We start from the raw sequence: 25,726 nt of genomic DNA, 5'->3' as shown, positions 1-25,726 counted from the left end.
CCTCTCGGCCGATACTACCGCAGTTGCCATCACGTGATATATGCGCTACGAAGACGGCGGCACGCTGGCGGGTGGTCGTCACTCCGCCATCGCATTGACAAAGCACCGCACAAGCGCTTCGGGACCTTGTGTGCGACCAACACCCAAGTAACTGCGTGAGGAACCATGTCGATGCCGTCGAGTGGCGGTACTATATCGCGCCGGAGTGCGCCTTCGCGCCGCCGCGGGCCACAGCGTCAGCGCACGGCTGCAGCTGCGAACGCCGAGGACGACACAGAAGAAGTGCGTGCACTGCGCGCCAAATATCCGACACAGCTTGCGATGCTCTCTGAGCTTTTCCCATCCTGGACAGACGAGGACTTGCTATTTGTGATTTCCGAGAGCAGCGGCATTGTGGAAGTGGCAGTTGGCCGCATTAGCGAGGGCCACGCCGAGCAGTTTTCGTCGGTCAAGTCCAAAAAGACACAGCGGAAAGAGGCAGCAGCAGCTGCTGCGGCGGCGACGCCTTCGGTATCGTCGTCAGATGCACATCCAAATACTGCTGCTAGTGGGTCTGGACCTGCGGCTGCATCGACGACGACGACGCTGACGTCTGCCTCAGCCACAACCACTCCAGGCGCAGCCCCAGGCGCTGTTCCTGACGCGACGGCTGGTGCGGCGATCACCACGTCAGTTCCCGGGTCTACTACCACACAGTCTCTGCCGACCCACTCACAAACACATGTAGCACCGCCCATCGCTGGGGCAGGCGGTGTACTTCCAGAAGGCTCGCGCCGTACCGGACGCGGTGGCGATCGATCTTCTAGGGGACGCGGTGCTTCAACACCGGCTGCTCGCGCAGGTCGCGGCGGCTTCCGTGGTGTGGCGCGGGGCGGCGGCGTTTCTTCGGCTCCTGCGTCAGCACCGTCCGCACAGAGCCGTGCGATGCCTGTCACGACAACGCCCGCCGCCTTTGGCGGCAGGCCAAAATCATCCTCCTCGTCGGATACGAAGGCATCTGGCACCGCTACGACGCCTGTGCCTGGCTCTTCATCTACCTCTGCCCGCCCCACGACAATGAGCTGGGCTCAGATTGCGCGGCCAGCCGAGCCGAAGCCAGCAGCGACATCCACAGCGACGACCACTTCTACCACAACGGATCACCATGGCTCACTCCCAGGCGCCGACTCGGCTGCTACCGCTACGGACGCGGCTGGTGCGCATGCCACGCCGAAGACAGACACAGTCCTGTCTCCAGACACGTCCGCAACGGCAGGTGCGCCCACCCCTGGTCCAACTGGCGCCACAGAGGCAGATGCACCGGAATCGCGCCCATCTGTGTCAGCTGCCACGTTGGCCCCAGCCCCAGGCCCAGCTAGTGCATTCTCAGCTTCTGCTTCCACACCCTCTGCGGCAGCTGCGTCGTCTGTTCCTTCCCGTTCTGCACGTCCTCAGCGGCCTCGTCAAGATGCCGCTGTCGTCATGCCTGGCGGCACTTCGCTTGATCAGCTTGACATGAAGTTTGGCACACTCAACTTTATGGCCAACGACAGTGGCGATGTGCCAGAGTCAGGTCTTAGCACGCATGCTGGCGTGCCCCTCGATGCCAAGCATGAGGACCAGCAGCCCGTGAGTGATTTCGATGCATTCAAGAGCAATGGATTTGGCTTGGACAGTGCGTACGGCACCAGTCTGAGCACTACACGGCCCATGGGCCAGGAAGCAGCTTCTGCTGTGGATGATACGAGTGTGCCGCTGTCGTATGGCGCCAGTGGAAATGTTGCCACAACCGCTGCTGGTGCCCCACAGGGCTACTCATCGATGTACGGCTTCGACTCACATGAGCGGTCATCGCACCCTTACACAACCGGTCTGCGTACCTCGACGTCCGCGGATGAACGCACAGGGTCGCAAGTTGCTAGTCGTCCGAGCTATGACATGTCTGGTGCGGTATCGCACGTGCCTCAGGGGGCAACGGCACCCCAGGGTCAGCCTCAGCAGCCAGCAGCCATGCATTCACACCCGTCTCAGGCACCGCACCAGTCGTCTCAGTCGCAAGCACATCAGTCTCAGCAACAACAGCAACAGCAGCAGCAGCAGCAGCAGCAACAACAACAACAACAACAGCAGCAAGCTCAGCTGCAGGCTCAACAGCAGGCTCAGCAGCAGCAGCCATTCCCCAATATGATGCCATACTACTATCCTTACTACATGCCGAACCAGTTCCAGCACTTTTCACCAGCTACTGGATTTGGTCAGTACCCACTCTATGGCGCTGCCCAGCCCCAGCCACCATCGAAACTCGATGCTCCTGCTCCAAGTCTTGCCTCGTACACGCAGCCCGACACCATGGGCACGCCGTATGGTACACATACTCCGCCGCAGCCATATCACAGTGTGCCTAGTATGTCGATGCCAACGTACGAGTCACAAGGCTTTACCCAGCGCCTGGCAGGCTCGCATGACTACAAGCTGCCAGGCAATGACTCGAATCACTCGCTGCCAGGTCTCAGCTTCTTTGCTGCTGCTGGCGCCCCACAGGGAGCACCAGCGCCTGGCCGCGCAGGCGCTGCCGCGGGCACGTCGAGCCCATTGGACTACCGTGCCTTTGATGCGAGCAAGTCGCCAGCCGCACGTCCAGCTAGTGTATCGACGCCCGGAGCAGCTGGCATGCCGCCACCACCGCCTCAGGGCATGCCGGGACAGCAGGCGCCCATGGCTGCGGCGGCTCAGCAACACCCAGCTTACTACCAACACTATGCGGCTGGATTTAACCAAGCTAGCCCGTACGACGGATATCAATATGGCCGTCAGCCATACTGGGCGTAAGGACCAATCCATTGATCGATTCAGAGTCGTTCGTTCGCGAACCGATTCCAAGACAGATAGACGAATGACCAGTCTGTGTCGTAACGAGTGTCGATGCCGGTTCGTGTGCTGGCAGACCGGCTGACTCAATGAGCGACAGGCAGGCAGGGTATTCGACGATGAATAGCTATAGCCATGACTGCATGTGGACAGTCATGATTATTGTATCATGCACAGCATGTATGCGGGATTGTGTGGGATGTGTAGTTGCGAAAGAAGTACAAGCATATGCACACTCGTACGTGCTATATGTCGATACCGAGGATAAGGATGCGACCTGTGGTAGCGCGGCTCGGTCAAGACCTCAGATTAAGTGCATATAGCATTTTACTCGCAGACAAGTAGCTGTACTTCAGAGCGGAGATGTCCAGGCCATGTGGTTAAGCAATCTACGAAGCCGCAAGCCTTGTCGCAGTCCATGGAGGAGCCACTCAGTGACACAGACAGACAGGCTGATTGGATCGTAAGACATAAGATCCACGTGGACTGACGTGCAGATTCGGCCGATATCATAGAGTGTTGGTTGATTGGGACGCACCTCGCTTATTGAGAAACAGACTGTTGGCCAAGTAGAGTTGACATCCAAGGGCACCGGGCGAAACTCGTGGGAAGCCAGTAACATTAGTTTACCTGTGCGTATTGCCCGTTTCTTCTCCTTAGCGGTGGGCGCAATAAGAACCAGTGTTTGTGCTCGAACGGTGTCGGATCCTTCGAGATCACGGCAGAGTGACGCTTTCGTCCGTCAAGTCAAGGTCTTGGTCTGGTTTGTTGTTGATTCCGTCGTCTGAGCAAGAGAGAGAGAGAGAGTGTGTGTGTGTGTGCCGCACTGCCAAAACAACCTCGAATCTGGCGCCTGAATGAACGCAGGCGACTTGTACACAATGGAGCGACCTGATGCTCCTGGCGCTGGCTCGTTGGGACCGGAGCAGCGTGGGTTTTCTACAACATCATGCACCGACTCCGTCCTCAGCGATACATCCTGCCCGCCATCCTATGACCCATTTCTGCCATCGTCTGTGTTTGGTGCAGGGGATGTGCCGCCATTCGACTCAACCGCCAACTTGCTCTCGTCCGACATAAAGAATGAGACTTCCTCTTGGGACACTCACGACTCGCTAAGCATTGACCTCGGTCGTGTGTCGTCTCTCACTCTTGGCACACCTATCAGCCAAGGGCGGCACCCTGTGACGGAGCAACCTCATCCTTACCCATCGCCGCAGTCGGTGCAACCATTAGAGCTGCCACCACAATCGTATTCACCATTGCATTCGCCATCGCAGCCGCAGCCGCAGCCGCAGGCGTCGGCGCCGGCGCCAGCTCCAGCTCCAGCGCCTCCCCATTCTGTACATACGATCCCATTTACGACTTCACCCGTCCCGCAAACGCCATGCGCTCCACGACGCCATGGATCCAACCACTCATCTATCGCTTCGTCTGCCGATGAGTTCTCGCATCCATCTGACGTCCAGAACGTGTCGCCATACCAAGCGTCTCTGCCTCACAATGCCAGTACGACAGGCTCGATTCCCATGACGCCTCTGACACAGTCAGATCGGACGTCTCGTCACACAGCTGATTTGTCGACGAGCTCTTATGCATCGCTAGCGACACCCGAGTATGGCCCACCCACCGGTCCACGATTCAGCAGTGTGCCTGATGTATTTTCGCCCTACATTCCGCCGCCGGATCTGTCAGCGTACAGGACTGCAGCTCCCGAGACAAGTCCTACGCCCCGCAAGTCCTGCACACTACCTGTCTACATGGAGTCCATTCCCGGCACACCCGACGTGACCAGCACACCCCATCCATTGTGCATGCCACCGATGCCTCCTACATCTGCAGGTCCTATGACCTCTCCTGGTGGCCAAATTCTTCTGGACGACCCCTTTGTGCCTATGCCATACTATACACCCGCACCGACGTCCACTCTTCCGCCGCCAACGCCGCCGCCACCACCACCACCACCAGCAGCAGCGCCATCAGGGCCCTCGTCTTCTATGCCTCATCGGTCTCATCCACAACCCCCTCCGCATCCATATGCGCAGTCACACGCATCCCTGCACAACATATTGCCGATGGAACATGGGAATGGCTTGTCACAACATGCACCGCCTATGATGTCGCGTGTTCTGTCCGCGCCTGTAGGTCCCTTGTGGCCACACGAGTCACCAGGACCTCCCATACCCTACACGCCGATTCAGGAGCGATCTTTGCCGACGTCGCCAGCTTCCAATGGTGGTTATGCCTTGCCCGTAAGCTCCGTGGCAATGGCTCGCAAATGCTTCACTCCATACTCAAAGCAGAACTCGATTTACTCGTGGCCGTATCATGAGATGGAATACTATTCCTCGTCCATGTCCGCGTCAAGGAGCATGGGCTCTTTGGCGTCGCCTCTCCCCACGTCACCAGCCACACCCAGTGGCCCGTCTCGTCGCGGCTCGCAGATGTCTCACAGTATCAGCATGCCTGGCGATCAAATCCCTGCGCTGCTTGACTTCGAGCGGCCTAGTCCCTCGCGGCAACGGGGCCGGAACCCCGGCCCACCACCTCTTGTCGTAAGCTCGGCAGATAAGCTGCATGTGTGCCATTGTGGCCGGCGCTTCAAGCGCATGGAACATTTGAAACGGCATACGCGCACGCATACGCAAGAACGACCACACAAATGTCCTGTGGCCTCTTGCGGCAAAAGCTTTGGCAGGACCGACAATCTTGCTCAGCATTTAAAAACGCACTTTCGGCCAGCCGGTCTGGCTGGGCGTTCCAGTGAACTCGCTCCGTTGAAGGACAATACGCCAGCAACACACATGCGGAACGACCCATTCGCAGCGGCGGCGGCGGCGGCGGCCGCGGCTGCGGCTGCCGCCGCCGCTGCGTCGACCTCTTCCACAACCACAGTTCCTTTGCCAGAGCATGATAAAATAAAGCAAGAAGACTAGGCCTGGGTACAGCAGTGCTTGCTCGTGTCTCACAGAGTACACGTCCCACATTGACAAGGGAACGTGTGCATGAGAGTGTGTCTTTGGCAATGTAAAGCTGGTCTCGACGAACCACATAGCGGCCTATATGCAAAAATACGTACGCACTAATCCAGTTTGAATAACACTAGGCAATCTGTGCTGTCAGAGAGCACACTGGGGAACATCATATATACCTTGAAAAGGTCATTCATCCTGCGGCATGTAACACTAATTCAACGGCTTGGCTTTGTACAGTACTATGTACGCAACCGAGTCTTCCCCTCCTCCATATAGCATCTCGATCTTATCAGCGGGCACGATCGACACTTTGTCATCATCAAATTTGTACCACTCATTTGGCGAAGCATCGAGCGAGTCTTGAGTATCGACGGCATCCTTACGCACCCAAGACATGTAGTGACCTGCATCGGCTGCCGCACCTTTGTGGGTTACGATTCCGACAAGGTCGTACAAGCCACTGGCATTGCACCCAGCGTCTGCGCGCAAGTCTTCGTGAACGAGCGCCTTGATACTCTCTGCTTCCTTCTCGCGCTGCTCACGCTCCTGCTCATCGGTCAGCGCACCACCTTCGACAGCGCCTGGCTCGAGATGCCGGCCTTTGGCACGAGCGCGGATTTTCGCCCGTTCATCGCGGTCCTTTTGAACGGCATGGAGACGTGAGCTTACGGGCGCTAAGCGCTGGGCTAGTTCAGGCGTAACAAACGGACTGGCGTCAAGCTCACGTGGAAACTTGACCTTGCGCATGATCTTCGTCTTTTTGTTGATATCACGTCGCCAGTAGAACCGGACAAAGTGCACTGGAAGGAACTCGGGGAGCCGAGCAATCCGCCGCTTCTCGTCATAGACAGCTGTGCGCTGCAGCTGGTCAGAATGTTTTTCAAGCTTCTGCGAGAACGAGTCCAGAATGCCCGCGGTCATGTCGTTCGTAGTGCTTGATATGTTGCATTGGAGCATCTGGAATGGCTCATCTGCATGTGAGGGTGCTTCTTCAGGCGCTTCAGGGCATGTCCGTTCGATTGAAAGGTGGCCTGTCATGTACTGTTGTACAAATGGCTGTGAGGATGGTGTCGCTATTGACACAGACGAGAGTGCCTGCACGATCCGAAGCCAAGCCTCTTCTGCATCTTGCTGCGCGAATCCTACGCCAGAGTTTGCCATCTCTGCAAACTGCGGTGCCACTGTGCGCAACGTCGTTAACAATACAAGTGGCGGAATGGCATCTGTCGTCTTGCCCATGTCCTGGTACAGATCACGTAACGCAGCGACGAGACCTGCGTCGCCTTGATTTGAGCCTGAGCGTCCCTTGTACTCTGAAAGAGCTTCTTGAAGCGGCTGGATCGCACGAAGTACTTGGAGCGTCGAGTTCAGATAGCATGTGTTGCCCAAATTCGTCAAACCGACACGAAGATCCGTCGCTTTGTTGAGTTCATCCTCCTGCATGTCTTCGAGAAATTGGACGGGTTTTTCTGGCGCTTTCGGAAGTTCGCCTACGGCGCCCAGTACCATAAACTGCTGACCAGCACGTACGCTCAGTTTGCTCAATTCTGTATCATCTTTCAGCAGGCCGCCCTTCGTCATGACTTTTTGCCGCTCTGGTGGTACCATGGTGGCATCAGCAATGGCCTGTTTGAACTCTGAACCTTTTCCCTCTGGATTCAATGAGATGTCATACTAGATGTTTGGTGAGACCGATTCAACACGTACGACTTTTCCATTGTGTTTCACTTTGACGGGGATGAGCGACATCTTTCCCATGGGAATACAACGACCAACAAAAAGCGAAGTGGGAGCGTTGCTGACGCGTTCTATTGACGCACGGCCGCCCAGTCTGATGGCGAATCAGGCAGCTAGCCACATGGACGACGAGGGTGATGTGTGGAGATTTTACGGTCGGCGTCCTGTACTCGGCCGAATGCGCGAATGCACGCTCGCATCCACACGAACAAAAAAAGTTTTCGTGTCGCAGGGCAAGATAGGATTGGTGTACGTCGTCGACCGACTTCGTCGTCTAGGACCGTGGCATCTGTGACGAGACAGCGATGGCGAAGTTAAATAAACGCACGAAGAAGTTTGTGAAGAACAAGCTGGATCAAACTATACAACAAAGGCGCGATGCCAAGAAGAAGCTCAAATATGTACAAAAGAAGGGCAAGCGTGGAGAAGAAGCCCAAGAGCCGGACGAGATGGATGCAGCCTCAGAGCCTGAGGCTGTCGCAAATGAAGGAACAGCGGCGTCACGCATGGGAGTGGACGAGTTTTTGCGCGGAGGTTTCCGTGAAGGGATGGAGGAAGCAGAGGAAGATGAAGACGAGGAACGAGAGGGAGGTGACCATTACGACGACGTTGAGGACGACGATGATCTAGATGAAGTTGATGACTTGGAAGATGAAGAGGCGCACGCTCAGGATCTTGCCAAACTAGCAGAGACGGATCCAGAATTTTACAAGTACCTACAGGAGAATGATCAGGACCTACTGCATTTCGGGCAGGACAACGGGAATGACGAAGAAGATGAAGAGGAAGCGGAGGACGCTAGTGCCAAAATGAACGCTGGAGACGGATCAGAAGATGAGAGTGAGCGCATACTGACGATGGACATGCTTAGGCAATGGCAAAAAGGACTATTGCGACACAGGTCACCAAGAGCGTTACGGCGATTGCTTCTTGCGTTTCGGGCAGCTCTGGACTCGGGCGAGAGCAACGGAGCCGGTCGTGGTGATGAGCCATCTGCCAAAGCATATCAAGTCCAAGATAGCCGAGTGTTTTCAAAGCTTATCGTCACCACACTCAAGTACATGCCTATGGTGATGGAGTCCCATGTGCCGTACAAGAAGGGCGCGGACGGCCACTTCAAAGTGCCCACCAACACACCAAAGTGGCAGGTATTGTACCGGCCGGTGCGCAGCTACTTCCTAAGTGTCGTGAAGCTGCTTCGCACGCTTCCTGAGCCCGATATGGTGTACATTGCCTTGAACGAGTCGGCCAAGATGGTGCCGTACTTGCATCACGACCGTCGGGTGACGCGTGATTATGTGCGAGCCCTGCTGGAGCAGTGGACGTCGGGTACAGATGAGAACCGCCTGGCGGCCTTCTCGTGCTTGTATGTGACAACGGCGTCGGCCTTAGATGAAGAGATGGGCGACTTTTGCCTGAAAAGCACGTACCATGCGCTTATTCGGGGCACGAAGATCACAAAGCCTCACACACTGGAGCAGATTGCGCTGATGAAGAACACGGCATGTGAGCTCTTCACACTGCATCCAGATGCGAGCTACCAGCAAGCATTTGGGTTCATTCGACAGCTGGCCATCTCGCTGCGCAACTGTCTCAAGCTCAAGACGCAGGAACAGTTCCAGACCGTGCTGAATTGGCCTTATCTCCACTGCCTCGACTTCTGGTCACTTGTTTTGGCTCGGACGTGCCATGTTGACCGGGAGCAAGGGACACCAAGTCACATGCGGCCTCTCATCTATCCGTTGGTGCAAGTCGCGCTAGGTGTGGGAAGATTGGTGCCCATGACGCGCTACTTCCCGCTACGACTGCATGTGATCCAGTCGATGCTTCGGCTGATTCAGTCGACGCACGTGTACATTCCGCTGGCTCCGCTGATCATCGAGGTGTTTGAGAGTTCCGAGTTCCAGCGCCGTGGCAAGGGCGCCACGCTGAAACCGTTGGATCTCGCAACAACATTCCGTGCACCAGCAGCGTACGTTCGCACGCGAATCTATGCGGACCAACTTGCTGAAGAGTTTGTTTATGTGCTGCAGGAATTTCTAGCGACCCAAGCCCGTCACATTGCATACCCTGAGCTGATCATCCCTATGACTGTGCAGCTTCGACGAAGTATCAAGACGTCGCCGAATGTGCGTTTAAGCGAATCGCTGCGTCCTCTACTGGACAAGATGCGGCAGAATGCTACGTGGATCGAGCAGCGACGCAGTGCTGTTGAGTTCGCGCCGAGCGACCAAGCCCAGGTTGACGCATTCCTTCAACATAATACCGATGAGGCGCCTCTGCAACAGGCCTTGCGTCTTGCTCGCAAGGTGCGCGAACAAAAACAACGCTTGCTGCAGACGAACGCACACATCGTTGAGGACGACGAGGCATGATGACGTATAATATGATGCGACGCAACGCGATGTGACGCGACTTGACGTGACTAAGCGCATAGTTGGGAAGGCATCCAAGTATCCCACGAGCCAGCCCTACGGCGGATCTCTCTTGCAGCCTGTATAGTGATGATGACATAGCACTAATGCTGAGGCCCATGGGCCTGGTGCGCAGACTCATATTCGGCCAGAGACAGTTCTAGTGCTAAACGCAGGTCGTCGTCGATGGGTTCGGTCGCTGAGAGCGCGGGCGACGGTCCCTCGGCCGGTGACGGCCGATCGACCAAAGCACTACGTCCAGCGCGTCGTGCATTCTGTGCTGATGATGAATCGACGGCACGTAGCGTGGGTGAACGTATGGCCCATGCGCCGAGTGAGTGTGGTGAACGTGAAGACGTACGGCTTGCACCATGATCCGAGCGCATTTCCGGCCAGTCATTCATAACATCTGAACGGATAGGTGTGCCGCTGCTGTATGATGAGACGGAACTGAACGAACCATAGACACCAGCAACATCAGGACTAGCGCCAAAGTGTGGCGATGCACCAGCTTGGACTCTTGCATGCCGCGGCACGGCCACCGTCTGTAGCTTGCTCCATGAACCTGAGGGCTGTGTATCGCCACTTGTCGTCGATGCCGAGTGTCCTGCGGTACATAAGATGTCCCAAGCTCTTGAGGGCGCAAGCACGGAATCACTCGCAGTGAGTGAAGGCGATATGGGCGTCGCATCGCTATCACCATCCTGGATATTGTGCAAATCCATGTCGTACATGAGCTCAGCAGGAAGGTCATCTTCCGCTGCCGCACTTGTAGTTACGTCTTCCAATGGAGGTTGTGCTTCCTCGCGGCTTAGCATCAGTGCGTAGTCTAGGGCTGTATCCTCGTCCAATGTCCCATGAACACTTGACGTAAGAGCTGCACGGCGTGCCTGGGACGAAGCAAGTCGTTCGCGCTCCAGACGTACTTGGTGCTGGCCTTCCTCTACAGCCTGCTCGATATCTGCCTTGAGTCGCACGCGTTCTGGCACTCCTGATTTGGCTTGTCGCTTTGATGTAGCACGCGCTGTGCTATCGGAGGCCGACGATGATGTAGTTGCCGACGGCGTCTCTTCCTTGTCTGTGTGCCACGACAAGACATGCATCCCGACCGCAGCGACAAACATGTCGTCACACGCTACTATGTGATTTACTCGGAAGCGTGCAGCTTCATCCACTGTCAGCTCGCCAGCGGCTAGCATACGTGCTGGGTGTCGGCGAGCTGTGCGCTCATTAAACACGCGTACCAATGCCCCCGAGAGTGTGTCGATAGCCTTGATGGTGCCGTCTTCGCATCCCAAAACCACAAGCGCTGGCGTAAATGCCAATGCAGTAATTGCATTGTGGTGCCCTTCAAACACATGCGCTGGTCGCACTTGACGAGTCGCGGCGATAGGATCCATGGTTTGCCAAGCTCGTTGAGCCGAGGCATCGTACGGCTCGCCATGCGCATCCCATTCCCACACTCCAATGCGACCCGAGGCTGTTCCTGCGCACACAAACTTGTGCTCATGCAGTCGGCCAGCATGCATCCGAGCCAGCATTACGGGCGGAAGAGCCGGCGGTTTCACACGTACATCGAAATCGCAGCGAAGACTCGTCAAAGTCGATACGCCCGGCGTGCCAAAGACAGTAGTCTGATGACCCGCATCGTTCACGTCCACACGTAAAAAAACACGTGCATTTCTGTAGTGTACAAGCATCGAAACACCGGGCATAGATGAAGCATCCAAAACAAGATGCTCAATTTGTGTGCCAGGCTGGGCACTTGGGACGTCAGTACGCCACGCCTGTGCCCAAAGTTTGTTCAGGTCAGAATGCCACGACGCTGCCGTAGCTGTTGGAGATCTCGAGACTGTTGAAGACAATGAGATCGTTGATGTTCGTCGTGATAACGACTCGTACAAATGAAGCAACTCGCGCACAGGAATGCCTTGCCAAACCACCAGGGAACCATCCACACGGGCAGCTACGACAATGCCCCGCGTCGGTGCATACTCCAGGTGTGTGATTTGGTGAGCACCAAGCGTCAACGGCACCGCCGGACGCGCTGGGGACGCCTCAGCGATTGAATCGGCAGCCTGTGATCGCTCGAGCGGGCGTGCCGAGCCTGTCCATAAGGGCGACATATGTTTTGGGTGCCAAAGCATGACTGAGCCATCGGCCGCTGCACTCACAAATGTGGTAGCAAGATCGCCAAGCGTTGAGAGATGCTGCCTGTAGCGCTCGTCGGTGTGAGCACCGCCATGGCCTGGCGCAAATGGCATCCCAATCGCTGTAACGGGAGACTGGTGTGCATTGCCAGGAGGGAACGAGCGGTTGTGGATGGTTCCACGCGCACTTTGTCCGCGCCAATCGATCGTCGTAAGAGCAAGGTCACCAGAGTGCAAACCCCAGACAATGCGAGAAGCGAAGGCATCAGTCGCATGTGCCGTAGCAGCGGGTGTGAACTCGATGTTAGGATAACCATTCGCACCACGAGATGCAAAACCACTCGCATCAAGAAAATCCTTTGCAACTTTGCCAGTCAGCGCATTCGAGCGAGATGCAACGCTAAATTCATTCGAGAGTGACAAGGCAAAGCGCCGCGATGCAGAAAGCGCAAGCTTATCAACTATTGCGATGCGTGGATCTGTGAGCACGGTAGGTGTACGAGACTTGCGCCAGCGACGCAGCAGTGCCATTCGTGCAGTATATTCGGCACGCCAATTCGACTCCATGCGCCGAAGAGTAGGCGCCACGCGCAACGCAGCCCATGTAGGATCGTGAGACGCAACATGCTTGTGAGCGACAATGGCGTCCTCACGTTCCTCGAGACCAGACGCGACCATGAAAGCAGCACGCCAAGTCGTATCCAGTGAGACAATTGTGTGCCATGCGCGACAGGTCTGTGCGCAGCGAGAAATAGATGTGGGATCGAGAAATGCAAAGATACGCGCAAGTGTCTCGGGGGCAAGCTCGCTTATGAGCGAGGAAGCAACTGCGTTGGACGAACAGACTGGGGGGCCTTGACGCGAGCGCCGTTGGTGACGACCGCTACGGTGCTCGCGTTGTGAGCGGCGCTGAGTATCATGGTCAGTAGATGTGTGGTGTCCGTGAGAGCTTGTGTCGAGATCTGAAGTATCCAAGCGTTGATGGGTGAGAAAGACTAGATCAGACTCGTTCATACAATGTGCAACGGGAAACAAGCAGTCGGAGGCACACACACACACACACAAGTGATTCAGTGTGCCAGTGGTAGCAGCACTTGCAAGCGATTCAGCCCCTTAACGAAGCAGAAAGTACAGAGGAGCAATGCACTACTAAGGGACACGCCCAACGCCACGCACAATGGCAGACACATGAACGCGTGGCTTCCAGGGGCTGTTGCTCATTTGGCGAAAGATTTTCCTATTGGGCGCACTAACATGTTACTGGATGACAACGCGGTTTTCCGTGCAGGGGCCACAAGTGCGGACACTTCTGACTGTGCGAAGGAATTAGGCTAGCGCCGCTCGTGCGTGCTTTTATTGGCGCGAAGCATGCGATTGTCTCAAACTCATCAAATTGTCGCTGCAGCATCAATGCTGTATGTCTACACAATAGTCAATTTGCCAGACTCCTTGGTTTTCTATGAAAGATAGGCGTGAATGTGTCTATAAGTAATCAAAGGATAAAGAGGCCATTGAGCTACTCTTGGAGTTCCACATAGTTCTGTCGGTTAGAGAGATGTTCCATAGAGTCAAGAGGATCACTTACTGCTGGGAAAAGACCTATCATGCCAGTCCTTTCGTTCGTGCCGTTCCACCAGTCTTCACTGGCGAATTCGATTTCGACTATCCGATCACCCTCAGCCAGCGCAATTTCATTGTCTTCATCAATTTCATAGTCATACAAGGCAATAGCCTGCGGCGCAGAAGATGCAGCAGGAGTGGGAGGCATCGGGGGTGCAGGCGGTGGTGGCGGCGGCGCGGCCACATCGGCCGCGTCTGGTTCAGGTGCAGGAGGAGCCGGCGGCGCTGGTGGCGCTGGTGGTGGCGGCGGCGGCGCTGCTGCTTCTGGCTCTGGCTCTGGAGCTGGTGGAGCCGGCGGCGCTGGTGGCGCTGGTGGTGGTGGGGGCGGTGGTGCTGGAATCTCGGACTCGGGCTCCAGCTCGGCCTCATTCGCTGTCTTTTCCGCGGCTGAAGGCGAAGGCTGCTGTTGAGAATCGGATTCTGGTGCTTCCCTTAGTTCCACGTAGTTTGCGGGAAACAGACCCACAGCCCCATTTGGTGCCGTAGCAGACCACCAGCCTTCATCGACCTGATCGACATGCGTGAGCACATCGCCTTCGCGAAGAGTAATTTCGTTGTCCTCTTCGGCATCATAGTCGTACAAGACCGTGGCACATTGACCTTGGGAGGGTGCTGATGCAGCGGGCTCATTAGGCTTCGGTGGCTGTGGTGATGGCGCCGCTGTAGACACAGACACTTGGTTCATCTTAGACACAACTTCATCGACGGAGCCAGCTGAGGCAGTTGGCTCCTCACGTACGGCCGACGGTGCAGGCGCGGGCGGCGCAGGTGGCGGTGGCGGTGGCGGCGGTACTGAGCTGGCATCGGGCTGCAACTGAGTCTTGGCATCAGCCTCTTGTGCTTCCTCAGCCTCACGCTCCTTGCGTGCTAATTCCTGTCGTTGACTCCAAGTTAACTTGCCAGGAGTAGCACGGCGTGTCGGAGCGGGTGCACTTGGCATCTCTGATGGTTGCGAGAACGGCATTTTTCGGTCAAGCGAGAGTTTACCCGGCTTTGGAAGTGATACGGGCGTGTATGCAGTACCGACAGGTTGAATGCGATCATCTTCAGCTGGCTTGGGAGGCGTAGGCGCATCTGATGATTCATTTGACGAAACTGGTGCTGGCCTGGAGGTCGGAGCCGATGAAGGCTGAGGTGCACGCGTAGGCTGGGGCACGGATGAGATTGGTTTGTTCGCTGCCACAGTCGGTCTTGGTGCCGAAGGAGGCGCCGGCGGGTTCTTGAGTTTGCCTTCACGCAGTTGCTTCAGCTCTTCACGCGCAGGTGTATACGAAGTACCCTAACAGTTAGTGAGATCAAGGGGATATAAAAAAAGCCAGGAACATACCACGGGTGTCGGAGCCTGGTCGTCCCGAGGCTTGGGTGCCTTGGCCTGCATGCCACGAATATCAGGCGTACCGACGGGTTTGTGTGCTGTGCCGACAGGCGCAATTGGCTCAGAAGCACGCGAACTTGCTGTTCCATACTTGCTGCCACTACTATCCATGACCTTGCGCAAGATTTCGTTTGGAGCAAGATCATCCTCAGAACGGGCTTGAATCGATACATGGTACACTTTGAAGTAGTCAGCAACAGTGGCGCTGTGAGGCGCAAAGAGCCCTTTACGGTTTTCTGGTACTCCTTCACCACACCAGTTGATTAACACAAATTTGGCAAGCTTTGTATTTGGATCGCTCACACGCGCAAGGGCGTACTGGACCTTGCCATCAGAGAATTCGTCGACAAGGTCGTCCAAAGAGCCTTTCGTCGCAGCGGCGACGTCCAAATCGTTTGAAAGCTTTTTGTATGAAAGCACCACGTAGTCAATGATGCCATCGAGTACCTTCTCGTATGCGTCACGAATCGCAGGTGACGACAGGTTCACCTGGAGCGACATGGTCGTCCTGAATCACTCTTGTACAGAATGTTGATTAGGCGCCACTATATCGAATTTCGACACACGCACGTACGTCTACTCACATGGACACACAGACCGCCCTCTTCCCTCTTACCTGTCCGCTTTCCTGCACCCCAGGTTTTTTTACAAATCCCCACCACCCGCTTTAGTCCGTCAGACACGCAAGGCTGGATGGGCCTCCAGTCGCCGGCACAAGCCAGGCCAGGTCCAAGCCCGTGACTCTATACGCCTCTTCAGTCACATTCGTTGGTTCAAGCGTCCAGCGAGTCTTGTGCAGTTCACGTGACGCTGAAGGGTGCGCTGGGCTGCTAGGCCTACGAGCGAAATATGCGTCAACTTACAAGGTGTTCGGGACCTGCGCTGCCAACTGCCTAGTAGGTCATCTAGTCTCCACCAGTCGACAAGCCTGCCTGTCTGCTTGCTGCCATTCAGCCCAGCGAGGCCTACTAGGTAGCTGACAAGCGCTGAAGAAATCTACGTAGTGGGAAGAGGCCTCAGGAAAGAAAGGCAGACGCAGGATTCGTGCGCGAGTGATTTGAGGCGCTCGACATTTCGGCAGCGGAGACCGACTTGTTGATCCAACCTTGGACGACGACATGCTAGTGCGGCTGGTGCCGGTGCTTGTGTGCGCGGCAGTGTTCCTGTCGCTCGTACCAAGCCAAACATGTGCATACGCTTTTCTCCAATTATTGAATCCGAAGAAGCCATCGCCGCCCATCGTGGCTCACCTGTCGCAATACTTGGGTGTGCCGATCACTGACTCGGACACACCAATGCGGTTTTTGCACCCACGCATGCAGCGGTTTATTCGTGATTCGCAAAATGTCAATGACAAGGCTTCCGCCGCATTTGTGACGCTCACGGATACTGGCGTGCTTGGCGCTCTAAACCCACGAGATGGCGGCATGGCGTGGCGTCGACTAGTGGACCAGGACGACCATATCCGGGGTCTCTTTTCGATTGATGACGGTACGTACTCGCTTGACGTATGATTCCGTGGCATATACACTAACATACCAGACCTGTTGGTCGTGAGTTCGAAGAACCACCTGACAGCTCGCATGCTGCATGGTGAACGCGGTTCTATTGACTGGCAGTACCAGACGAACGACACTATTGATGGTTATCCTGTGTACGCGGCGTCCTGGACTACGGGTGAGTTCGATGCGCTTATTGTGGCAGGCAATAAGCTGCATTACGTGCACGGAGGTAATTCGACGTGGGTGTGGCAGTCGAGCAACGAGAACTATCGCTTGCTTTTCGCTACACCTTACGACAACCTCGTCCGGATCGTGGGAGTCGTCCCTTCAGAGGACGGCCATTGGTCAGTTGATCTTACGTCATTGACGATCGAGGGCCAAGTCGAAAGTGCCTATGTGATGGGCTACACCATTGAGAACCCAGACTCGATCGTGTTACTGCCGTACCGGCCGCGCTCACACATCGATGAGAAATATCATGCGACCGAACAGGGCGGGCCGCATATTGCATGGCTTGCCAGCGATGGCGTCATCCGCGCTCATCGCATAATTGACGGCGACGTAATCATCAAGGAGGTCCGATCGAACACTTCGCCCTATACGGATATCCAGGACGTTGGTCTCGGTAATCGCGGCTTGTTCCTCGCACGTCGCGCAGATGGCACGGCTGAAGTCATTGAAGTTTCGGCAGCCGGCGACATGCAGTCCCTGTGGACGTTTGCAGAAATCGCGCCTGACGCCGTGTACGACGGTGCTCTAGACCGTGAAGGCAATGCGTATGTGATGCGGATGTACTATGAGCCATCGCAGCACATGATACAGCAGCACTTGTTCCGTGCGGATGAGCTGACAGGTGACGTGCGTGGTGTCATGACGGGATTGGCTTTCCGCTACGACTATGAGCGCCATGGTCCGCTACGTTCGGCCGCGGCCGAAGTTGGGAAAGTTTCCGAGAACACTGTCAGTCTGCGCACCGTCATTGTCACAGCATCAGGCAGTATCCAACTGATCCGCGATGCAAAGAATGAATGGAGCGTAGAACAGGGACTTTCCAAGCCGGCCAAGACGCTGCTTGTCCAGCTGCCAGAGGCACTCCTTGGTCGCTCTGCTGTCTCGAGCCGAGCATTGCCGTCGTGGCCACTGCCATTCGAGGCGCTTGAGACAGAGTCGCTCATGGGTCGCTGGGTCCGCCATATCTCGGAGCTGCGCCACTTCCCTGACGCTTTGCAGGCATTTGCACGAGGCCCGCTGTACCGCGGTCTACAGGCTTTAGGCGTGTACCTTGAGTGGATCTTGGGTCACAATCCCACTGAGTATGTGCAAAAGCCCACCGCTGGTGGTCCTGTCCTGCCTAGACGGCCAAGACCAATGGACCCGCCGGCGCAAAATTCCGACACGACTCTGCATCATGACCGCTTTGGCTTCGACCATCTCGTCCTCGCCGCCTCACGCTACGGCAAGCTGTATGGTATCAACGCAACGCTCGATGGCTCCAATATTGTGTGGGAGCATGCGGTTGTGCCATACCAGCAGCCACAGGCTGTCGTGAACGTGACGCATCTCATCCAGACGCGCGCAACTAACACCCTTGCCCACGGTGTGCCCGTTGCGCCTATTGTGGCTGTTGTTGCTGAAGTGACAATGCCCCAATCTGTAGAGGATGAATCGGACCAGAGCGCCGAGATTTCCATGGGCGAGCTCCAGACGCTTGTGTTCAAACTCAATCCACTCACAGGGGAACGAGTCGGGCCATCGAATGAACCCTACGTCTTGTGCCATGGACCGGCGCAGGACGTATATGTGTTTGAGGAGGCCGTTGGTGCTGTATGCGCCGATGGCAGTGTCGTGTCGCCCAAGAGTCATGTGGGTATGCATCTCGTGCGTTCTGACGCACCACATGCCCTTAAGGGTATATTCCTCGAATCACTCGAAGTGCCGACGTGGCGCATGGCATTCGCACCGTCAGAGAAGCTCGTGCTGATGCGTGATGCAAGTCGCGACCACGTTGCCAGTCCCGGCAAGGTACGCGGTGACCGCTCCGTGCTTTACAAGTATCTAAACACACATGCTCGGCTGGTCCTCACATTCGACACGGAGGCCAAGTCGGCGCATGTATACGTTGTGGATGTCGTGAGTGGCGATCTTGTTTATCATCTGGTGGTGCCGAATGTCGCGAGCGATGTGATGCACGCGACTTTCGTGGAGAACTGGATCTCGGTGCAATACACAGGCACAAACGATGATGCGCCCAACATGCTCCTGTCTGTCGAGCTGTTCGAACGTGAGACAAGTGGACAATCGGGCCTGTACTCATCGAGTCTGGTGCGCGCCGGCTCGAACGAGACACTGGCTGCCAACGCGCCGCCCGTTGCGTATGCACAAATTTTCGCATTGCCGTTCGGCGTGCGTGCTATGGAAACGACCCGAACTAATTTAGGCGTTGCGTCTCGGAGCATGGTGATTGCAACGAACCAAAGTGACATTGTGCTGGTGCCGCGCCGCTTGGTAGACCCACGTCGCCCGCTCGGTAAGCCTACGCCAGCTGAGATGGAGGAGCGCCTCATCCCATACAGAGGCATGCTGCTTAACGACTCTCTGCCACTCCTCACGACGATGAAGGACCGCGCTGCCCATATCAATATGCTGCGCACATCGCCGACGCTCCTGGAAAGCTCGTCCATTGTCCTCGGCACTGGCATCGATTGGATCTACACAATTGCAGCGCCGTCAGGTCAGTTTGACCGCTTGCAGGCCTCGTTCAACAAGCCTCAGCTGCTTCTGACGATCATTGGCCTTGTCATCGGTATCATGATCACCCAGCCTCTCGTGCGGATGCGCATGCTTAATGCCCGTTGGTAAATGCGAACGACAGCTCGCGTTCATCACGCACTCGCAGGTGCAGCGCGCGGTGCGCGTGCCTTGCGGAGCACCATAGCACTTACCACCAAGTCCCACGCTCGTGATACTGTTTGCCAGAACGAGTCCGCAATGACTCCGATGGCTTGGCCATTGTGCCATGTTGCGCGGATCTTGAGAGAAAGACGAAGGAGCACAGATAGCGACACACACGCTAGTGCATCAATGCACGCTGATGCACTCAGATCGTCCGCCGCTGTGCCATGCATCTGCTGAATCAGCGCACGTAGTGGCACAAGGCCCGCAAGCAGCTTCATACAGTCACGTGTATACAGCCAGCGGTGGATTAGGATCCAATGCTGTGGGAATGGCACCACCAGCGTCACGATCGGCACGTTACCACTAGCATCCGCACTGGCACCGCGGTAGACGGGCAGCTTCGTGCATTGCAGCACGTACACAATCCAGTGAATCGGTATAAGCGTACAGGGAGCAGCAGTTATGAGCATACCGGGACCCAAATCCGGTAAACCCTGAGCCCACGTACTTACAGCCAGGATGTGTGTGGGCATGGTTGGCATATGCAGTGAGCGCATGCTCGTGGCCCATGGAAGACATATGCTAAGCGGAAGAAGCACATGCGGAGTTTGCGGGGTGGCATAGGCAGCTGTGCGCGCAATTTGCTCATGCACAGTTGGCTCACGTGCACGTAGTGATTGCTCGAGGGCCTGGAGAAGCTCCTCGCCGGCCTGGCTAATAAGAGCTGAGTTCATTAGCGTACTTTGAGCAGGTAGACTCGGCAGCTTGTGCATCGTCAAGAATGCATCCAGAACAAAATCGCACGTTGCGTGAGAGCGAGCGAATTCCACTGCCTCGGCCTCGAGGCCATAATGATGCAGATGCTGCGGAAGGTCCAAGTACGGATTCGTTGACCCGTCGATGCGTGGCGGAGCTAGTTGCATAGGCACTTCAATAGATACCGGTTGCGAAAGACGTGGTGTGGGAAGAGGTATGTTGCCTGTGTTAGAGGCTTTCTCATTATCATGAAGCATCGGGAGCTCTAGAGTCGTATTTGTCAAGGACGAGGTGTCACTCGACGGGATATTCAGACACATGGACGTATTCAATGCCGGGTTGGTTTCCGCGAGTTTACTGTTCATCGTATTCATATCTGTCATTCTGCTTGTACTGGTTCCCTGTTTGACAGACAAGTCTTGGTCAAGATCAATATACGTCGACGTCGTCGTCGCCATTGGCTGCACACTTGTGTTGGGCGCGTGCGCGTCAGGCACCATTTGCACCCACTGCCAAGGATTCATGGTCATAATGGATTTGGCATAGAAAGTTTCCTCCGTTTTATATACGATCCATATCGCATTGCAAAGCACATCGGTCGGGCAGTGCCATGGCTCATGATGGTGCGACAGCGACTCACTGCTAGTATCAGATACAGATGTGACTCATGTGGAGGGTGAGATGGAAATAGAAATCGACCAACTGTTGGTAGTTCATGTCTTACGCGAAATACAATCAGTGCCTCATCGTGATCGTCTTAATAGATGCTATTGTCGTACGTAAGGCGGGATTTTCTATTCATACCATGAGCGACTCATATTTCGAGGGGAGCCAATAATAACGCCAAACAAATCGCGCGCTGTATTGATGATTTCAACGGCGCTCGCGATAAGACCGCCCTCATGTTCCTCGACGTAGTCTTCCGACAAAGGAACAGGAGGGAAATTGGACGAGGGTGCAACAATGGCACCAGTGTGATTAGTTTGGCTCTTGAGAATGGCTTTACGTAGGTTATTTTCTTGGCTTTGATCATAAGTGGGAGACAAATCCGTCGGCGTGTTAAGAGGCGTAGGTCCCACAAAGATTGGCGGGGGGCGTGGTCCATCATTAGACGAGTCCGGGTCGCCAGCAGTGTGCGATTCATTGAACGAAAGGTCATTTGAGTTCTGCAAGTTTATAGTGAGTGGTTGCGAGTCAGACTCGGGGCGCTTGGGCATGGGTATCTTGTGTTGTGTGTTGGCGTCAGATAAAGCTGGTTGAGAGTTTCTTGAGACTCGCTCCGGCGACGACGATGGGAGAGTGTCAGTAGATGATGACGACTTGTGCATAACGTCTTTTGAATTCAAGTAATTCAATGTTAGTATCATTGCACATACGATCAATCAAACGTGCCTTGGCTACCATTGGTATTCTGGGCACTATCAGGCCCGAGGCTTGGAGCATGTTCAAGCTCGTAGTCCTCGTCGGAGTCGTAATAATCATAGCCATCGTCCTGAACGATATTGTGGTCATGTGCGGCGAGAAATGGATCAGCGACAGAGTAGCGAGCATCATGTTCGTTTGTGGCATGACCATCAAGACCGCCCTCTATTGAATCCTCTGGATCTGAGCCTGACGAAACTTCATGCCCCATTTTCAAGTGTGTTGGTGGCATCAAGGCTATCGTGGCATGGCACCCGGCGCGTTTCGGGGAAGAAAGGCACTGGGCTATTCGGCTGTCAGAGGTCTTACAATCATTCTCGTCATACTTTTCATCGTCTGTATCTGAGTAGTCATCATCAAAGTTGTACATGTCGGATGTATCATCGTCAAGTGCAATGCATTGCGACACAACAGTGTTGAAACTGATGTGGCGCTCTTTTTTTGCTGGCTGATGAGATGGATTCGACTTGAAGGAACCCAGCTTCAGCGTCTTGTTGCGCACATGCGATGGTGCTGGATTCGCCCTGACCATCCCTTGATGCTGATCAGACTTCCGTGATGGCGACTCAGACTCTGACTTCTTGGGAGGAGATACATTCGTGGGCGTTTGCAAGATCTCAGTGAGCGTGCGATGCTTTAAAATAGATTTTTTCTTGGTGGAAACATCGATGCCGAGTCTCTCCGCAGTGCTTGCCACTTTGGCCGGTGGCACAGCTTTGGCCTCGCCATGCAAGGGTCCATAAAGCCACGTTACATCGCTTTCTTTCAGCCTGGATTGTTAAACATGCAAAACACGCACCAATTCAATGTCTCTGGGCTCACAGTTTTGAGATTCCCGCGTTGTTTCGCCCACGTACGCCAGCTCGCATTTTCAAGACGCAGACCGTTTGATATCTCATTTTTATGTTTCGTCATAGCCTTCCAACTCTTCCACACATCTTCATCTTTCCAATTATGGCTCAAGTAGTCAACACAGATTTCCGGCGGTCGTCCTTCAATCTGCGCATCATCGGGCGCTGGGTTTTGGCTGGATACTGTCGGGTAGGGCGGTGGTGCAGAAAGCATCTCCAGGTGCTTTCTCCCCGCCGGATCAAGTTGCTGCGTTGGGATGCCCGTAGGAAGCCCGGCTTGACGTGTCGTCCCATGCCAAATAACCACCCCAGCCCTGCTGACCCGGCTCGGGTCACCTCCACAGCTTTAGAATGTCCAATTAAATTGCCGAATCAACCAACCTTGGCTACAACACGTTTAGACCAACGCGACACGCGCGCTCCATGATCTATGGACGCCAAGAGTAGGCCTGGCGCGACGTCGGCAAATGTTGGGCGTCATGTCATGAAGGCAGCTGCTGTACAAGGAATGCGTAAGTATTACATTTTAACACCAGATGAATTGCGTGAAGCCTCTCTACGACACGCACAGCGCCGGGCTGCGACCCTACAACAATCACAGTCATCTTCGCTGGCAACGTGCGCGGAAGACGTTCACGAACGAGATTGTGCAAAAAGAAAGCGCCGAGAGATAGATCAGCTTATCCAAGGATCTAGATCCTCTTCGTTTGAAACATGCGGAACCGCTAACGAAGGCAGAAACGAGCGCCTGGAGCTCGTCGAAGACCTCAGGCACGGACCTTACACATTCGATGCGCCTAGTGACGATCCGCAATTTGAGCGTATCGAGCCACATTCATCTACAAAGATCAAGTGAGTTGGAATTAAGCTTATACCAGATCTCGATACATCTCGCATGCCGCTATACACCAATACATGGACTGTCGATATGCTATTACACCTAGTGTGTTGTATTCCCTCACTGGTCGATACGGCTCGTCCTCAGCCTACTCTGATTATGCCCGCGATCCTACTCAGAATTTTATGGATGGAAACTATGAATTGCCACTCTATGGTGACTGGGTACTGTTTGCAGTGATGGGTGAGAAAAGCGCTCTCAAATATACTCATACAGGGGAACAGAGCGAAGGCCGTGCAGCGCGCAAATACTTTTCATGCAAGCTTCTAGATCTAAGCACCAAGCACGTGGATGCACATCATCAGCTCCCTGGTTACTGTGTCATGAACATGCTGGTATTTGAGGCAAGTGAGCCAGCCTCTTATGGATCGAGTCAGTCTCTTGTCGGGGGTAGTGGTGGAGCGTTTGAAAAGCTGTGGAAGGAGCGCGATGGTGTGTTACTTGCGATATTAAACCCACGTATTATGCGCATGCTCAAAGGTGTAAGTTTATTCTACTGACCTGTTCCAGTCGGGCGAGCTATCAATCACGCCACGTTCAGCCGACTCTATTCTTGTCATAGGACTGGCCGATCACTACGGTCAATGTGAAGCTTTGCGGAAAGATGGGACTAGGTGCAGAGCATTTGTCATGAAGGGCAAGAACCATGCTGTATGTGAGATGCACTTGGAAAAGGCCATATCCAGCCGACAGCGATCCCGCATGGAATTTGCTTCCTCGTATGTGCCGCTTTCTACTCACACTAGGGCTTCATCATACATGGGAAAAGCTCCCAACATACAGCCGCCAATGTATGGACTCCGTCCCAGTAAACGAGCATATGCAGCAGCAAACCATGCTGGATTAGATGTTGGTCCCACCTCTATGAATGGTCCTACCTATGCAACACCCCCCTCACGAATCCCACCCTCTGCCAACGAGCCTTCCAGCAGTGCTTATGATGTCTCGGCAAACTTTGGGCGCGCACGAGAAGAAAAGGAGCAGCGCAAGCGCAGAAGATCGGAGCAAGCTAAGTTGACATCACAATTAAAAGTACAGGGATATTCCCCCAAAGAACGACCAGTGCACAAAGCACATGAATCTATATCGCCTCCCGAGCCAGAGACTTCATTCCTTGCATATGTCGATCAAAGTAGCATAGCTGCACAAGCTCTTCGCACGGCTCAAGCAACGTTGCGTGGTGGTACCTCGAAGGAGACTAGGAGAAACCAAACAAACTCAGAAGCCTCACTCGGCAATGGAGCATTATCGCGCGTACGTTAAAAGCCCTAACCCCGAACAGCTCTTGGCTCGTCATTCAGCCTCTATGGAATCTCTGCCTCAAGCTCAATTGCATGGCGCCAAGTTTCATTCTAATGTCTTGGACCGCGACAGCCCCGCTGCCCGCCATATGCAAGTACTCAAAATGACAGACAGGCAAAAACATGACTTAGATGATGACCTCATAATCGTCGATAACGATTCCAAGTAATTTAATTACACTATGCATTGGTACCTATTGGGATAGCATCGAGGGCCAGCTTCAAAAGTGCAATTTTTTTCCGTAAAACTTCAATCGAGGCTGGAAGCAAATCTTCCGGCTCATACACGCCTGTAGACTCGACACTGACTTTTATGTTAGTACAATATACGTACACAAAAAGTGATCTTGAATACGGCCTAATCGCACGTATCCTTCGAACTCAGGATACCGAAGAACCTCCCTAGTCACCGTATCCTTACGAGCATCTGCGACATAGACTCCATTTTCACCGCCTTTATGAATAACGCCTTCGGGAAAGCAAGAAATAAACTTGGGAATCAATGGCTCGGGAATAGGTTTGAGAATTTCGATCAGCGGCAAAAGCCGATATGTGGCAGTAGCTACAGGTGAAAACTTGGCATGGTCTTTTCCGATACCTTTTTCACAGTGTAATTCCATTTCCATCCCTTGACCGGGTGCCAGCTTTGCAATAACAATGTCCTGGTTCACAGGGCGAGGCGGTGAATCGGCCATAGTCTCTGCTTGGTCACCTTTAGGATCCCACTCAAGCTGCGATGAATATACATAACGGCCCTCAACCGTAGCGTCTTTCGAATTGCCGTTCTTCCAGCAATCAGCTTTCAGATTGAAAACGACCGTATTTTGGTCATTTGCTTCATCATCCATCTTGAAGGAAAGCTTCCTTGGATCAATCGCCAGAGGAATTAAGCCTAAACGATGCGAGAGTACTTCATCTTGAATGATGGAGGTGTTATTCCAAATATAGACATGTTCAATAGCAACAGATGGAACTTCAGCAAT

General features: G+C 54.6%; 10 protein-coding genes across 10 annotated transcripts; 4 read left to right on the top strand and 6 right to left on the bottom strand.

The window, feature by feature from the left end:
- Positions 1-165: 165 nt before the first annotated feature.
- MGL_0929 (uncharacterized protein) lies at positions 166-2,808 on the top strand (the record flags this gene model as incomplete). Its single annotated transcript, XM_001731609.1, has 1 exon — positions 166-2,808. The coding sequence occupies one exon, from the start codon at positions 166-168 to the stop codon at positions 2,806-2,808; it is 2,643 nt and encodes an 880-aa protein (XP_001731661.1).
- Positions 2,809-3,728: 920 nt separating this feature from the next.
- On the top strand, positions 3,729-5,783 carry MGL_0928 (uncharacterized protein; the record flags this gene model as incomplete). The annotated part of the gene is made up of 1 exon (XM_001731608.1): positions 3,729-5,783. The coding sequence occupies one exon, from the start codon at positions 3,729-3,731 to the stop codon at positions 5,781-5,783; it is 2,055 nt and encodes a 684-aa protein (XP_001731660.1).
- A 249-nt stretch (positions 5,784-6,032) lies between these two features.
- On the bottom strand, positions 6,033-7,430 carry MGL_0927 (uncharacterized protein; the record flags this gene model as incomplete). The annotated part of the gene is made up of 1 exon (XM_001731607.1): positions 6,033-7,430. One exon carries the CDS (start codon positions 7,428-7,430, stop codon positions 6,033-6,035), a length of 1,398 nt encoding a protein of 465 aa, XP_001731659.1.
- Positions 7,431-7,864: 434 nt separating this feature from the next.
- On the top strand, positions 7,865-9,934 carry MGL_0926 (uncharacterized protein; the record flags this gene model as incomplete). The annotated part of the gene is made up of 1 exon (XM_001731606.1): positions 7,865-9,934. One exon carries the CDS (start codon positions 7,865-7,867, stop codon positions 9,932-9,934), a length of 2,070 nt encoding a protein of 689 aa, XP_001731658.1.
- A 143-nt stretch (positions 9,935-10,077) lies between these two features.
- Positions 10,078-13,137, bottom strand: MGL_0925 (uncharacterized protein; the record flags this gene model as incomplete). Its single annotated transcript, XM_001731605.1, has 1 exon — positions 10,078-13,137. The coding sequence occupies one exon, from the start codon at positions 13,135-13,137 to the stop codon at positions 10,078-10,080; it is 3,060 nt and encodes a 1,019-aa protein (XP_001731657.1).
- A 1,885-nt stretch (positions 13,138-15,022) lies between these two features.
- MGL_0924 (uncharacterized protein) lies at positions 15,023-15,619 on the bottom strand (the record flags this gene model as incomplete). Its single annotated transcript, XM_001731604.1, has 1 exon — positions 15,023-15,619. One exon carries the CDS (start codon positions 15,617-15,619, stop codon positions 15,023-15,025), a length of 597 nt encoding a protein of 198 aa, XP_001731656.1.
- A 617-nt stretch (positions 15,620-16,236) lies between these two features.
- MGL_0923 (uncharacterized protein) lies at positions 16,237-19,479 on the top strand (the record flags this gene model as incomplete). The annotated part of the gene is made up of 2 exons (XM_001731603.1): positions 16,237-16,609; positions 16,661-19,479. The coding sequence occupies 2 exons, from the start codon at positions 16,237-16,239 to the stop codon at positions 19,477-19,479; spliced, it is 3,192 nt and encodes a 1,063-aa protein (XP_001731655.1).
- Positions 19,480-21,065: 1,586 nt separating this feature from the next.
- Positions 21,066-21,488, bottom strand: MGL_0922 (uncharacterized protein; the record flags this gene model as incomplete). The annotated part of the gene is made up of 1 exon (XM_001731602.1): positions 21,066-21,488. One exon carries the CDS (start codon positions 21,486-21,488, stop codon positions 21,066-21,068), a length of 423 nt encoding a protein of 140 aa, XP_001731654.1.
- A 161-nt stretch (positions 21,489-21,649) lies between these two features.
- Positions 21,650-22,758, bottom strand: MGL_0921 (uncharacterized protein; the record flags this gene model as incomplete). Its single annotated transcript, XM_001731601.1, has 2 exons — positions 21,650-22,463; positions 22,493-22,758. 2 exons carry the CDS (start codon positions 22,756-22,758, stop codon positions 21,650-21,652), a joined length of 1,080 nt encoding a protein of 359 aa, XP_001731653.1.
- A 2,165-nt stretch (positions 22,759-24,923) lies between these two features.
- Positions 24,924-25,591, bottom strand: MGL_0920 (uncharacterized protein; the record flags this gene model as incomplete). Its single annotated transcript, XM_001731600.1, has 2 exons — positions 24,924-25,051; positions 25,078-25,591. The coding sequence occupies 2 exons, from the start codon at positions 25,589-25,591 to the stop codon at positions 24,924-24,926; spliced, it is 642 nt and encodes a 213-aa protein (XP_001731652.1).
- Positions 25,592-25,726: the final 135 nt, after the last annotated feature.

Source organism: Malassezia globosa (assembly GCF_000181695.2).
Source record: "Malassezia globosa CBS 7966 chromosome Unknown mgl_sf_2.1, whole genome shotgun sequence".
NCBI classification, from domain to species: Eukaryota; Fungi; Basidiomycota; class Malasseziomycetes; order Malasseziales; family Malasseziaceae; genus Malassezia; species Malassezia globosa.
Note: the sequence above shows the minus strand (reverse complement) of the source record. Positions and strands in the feature narration are given on the sequence as shown.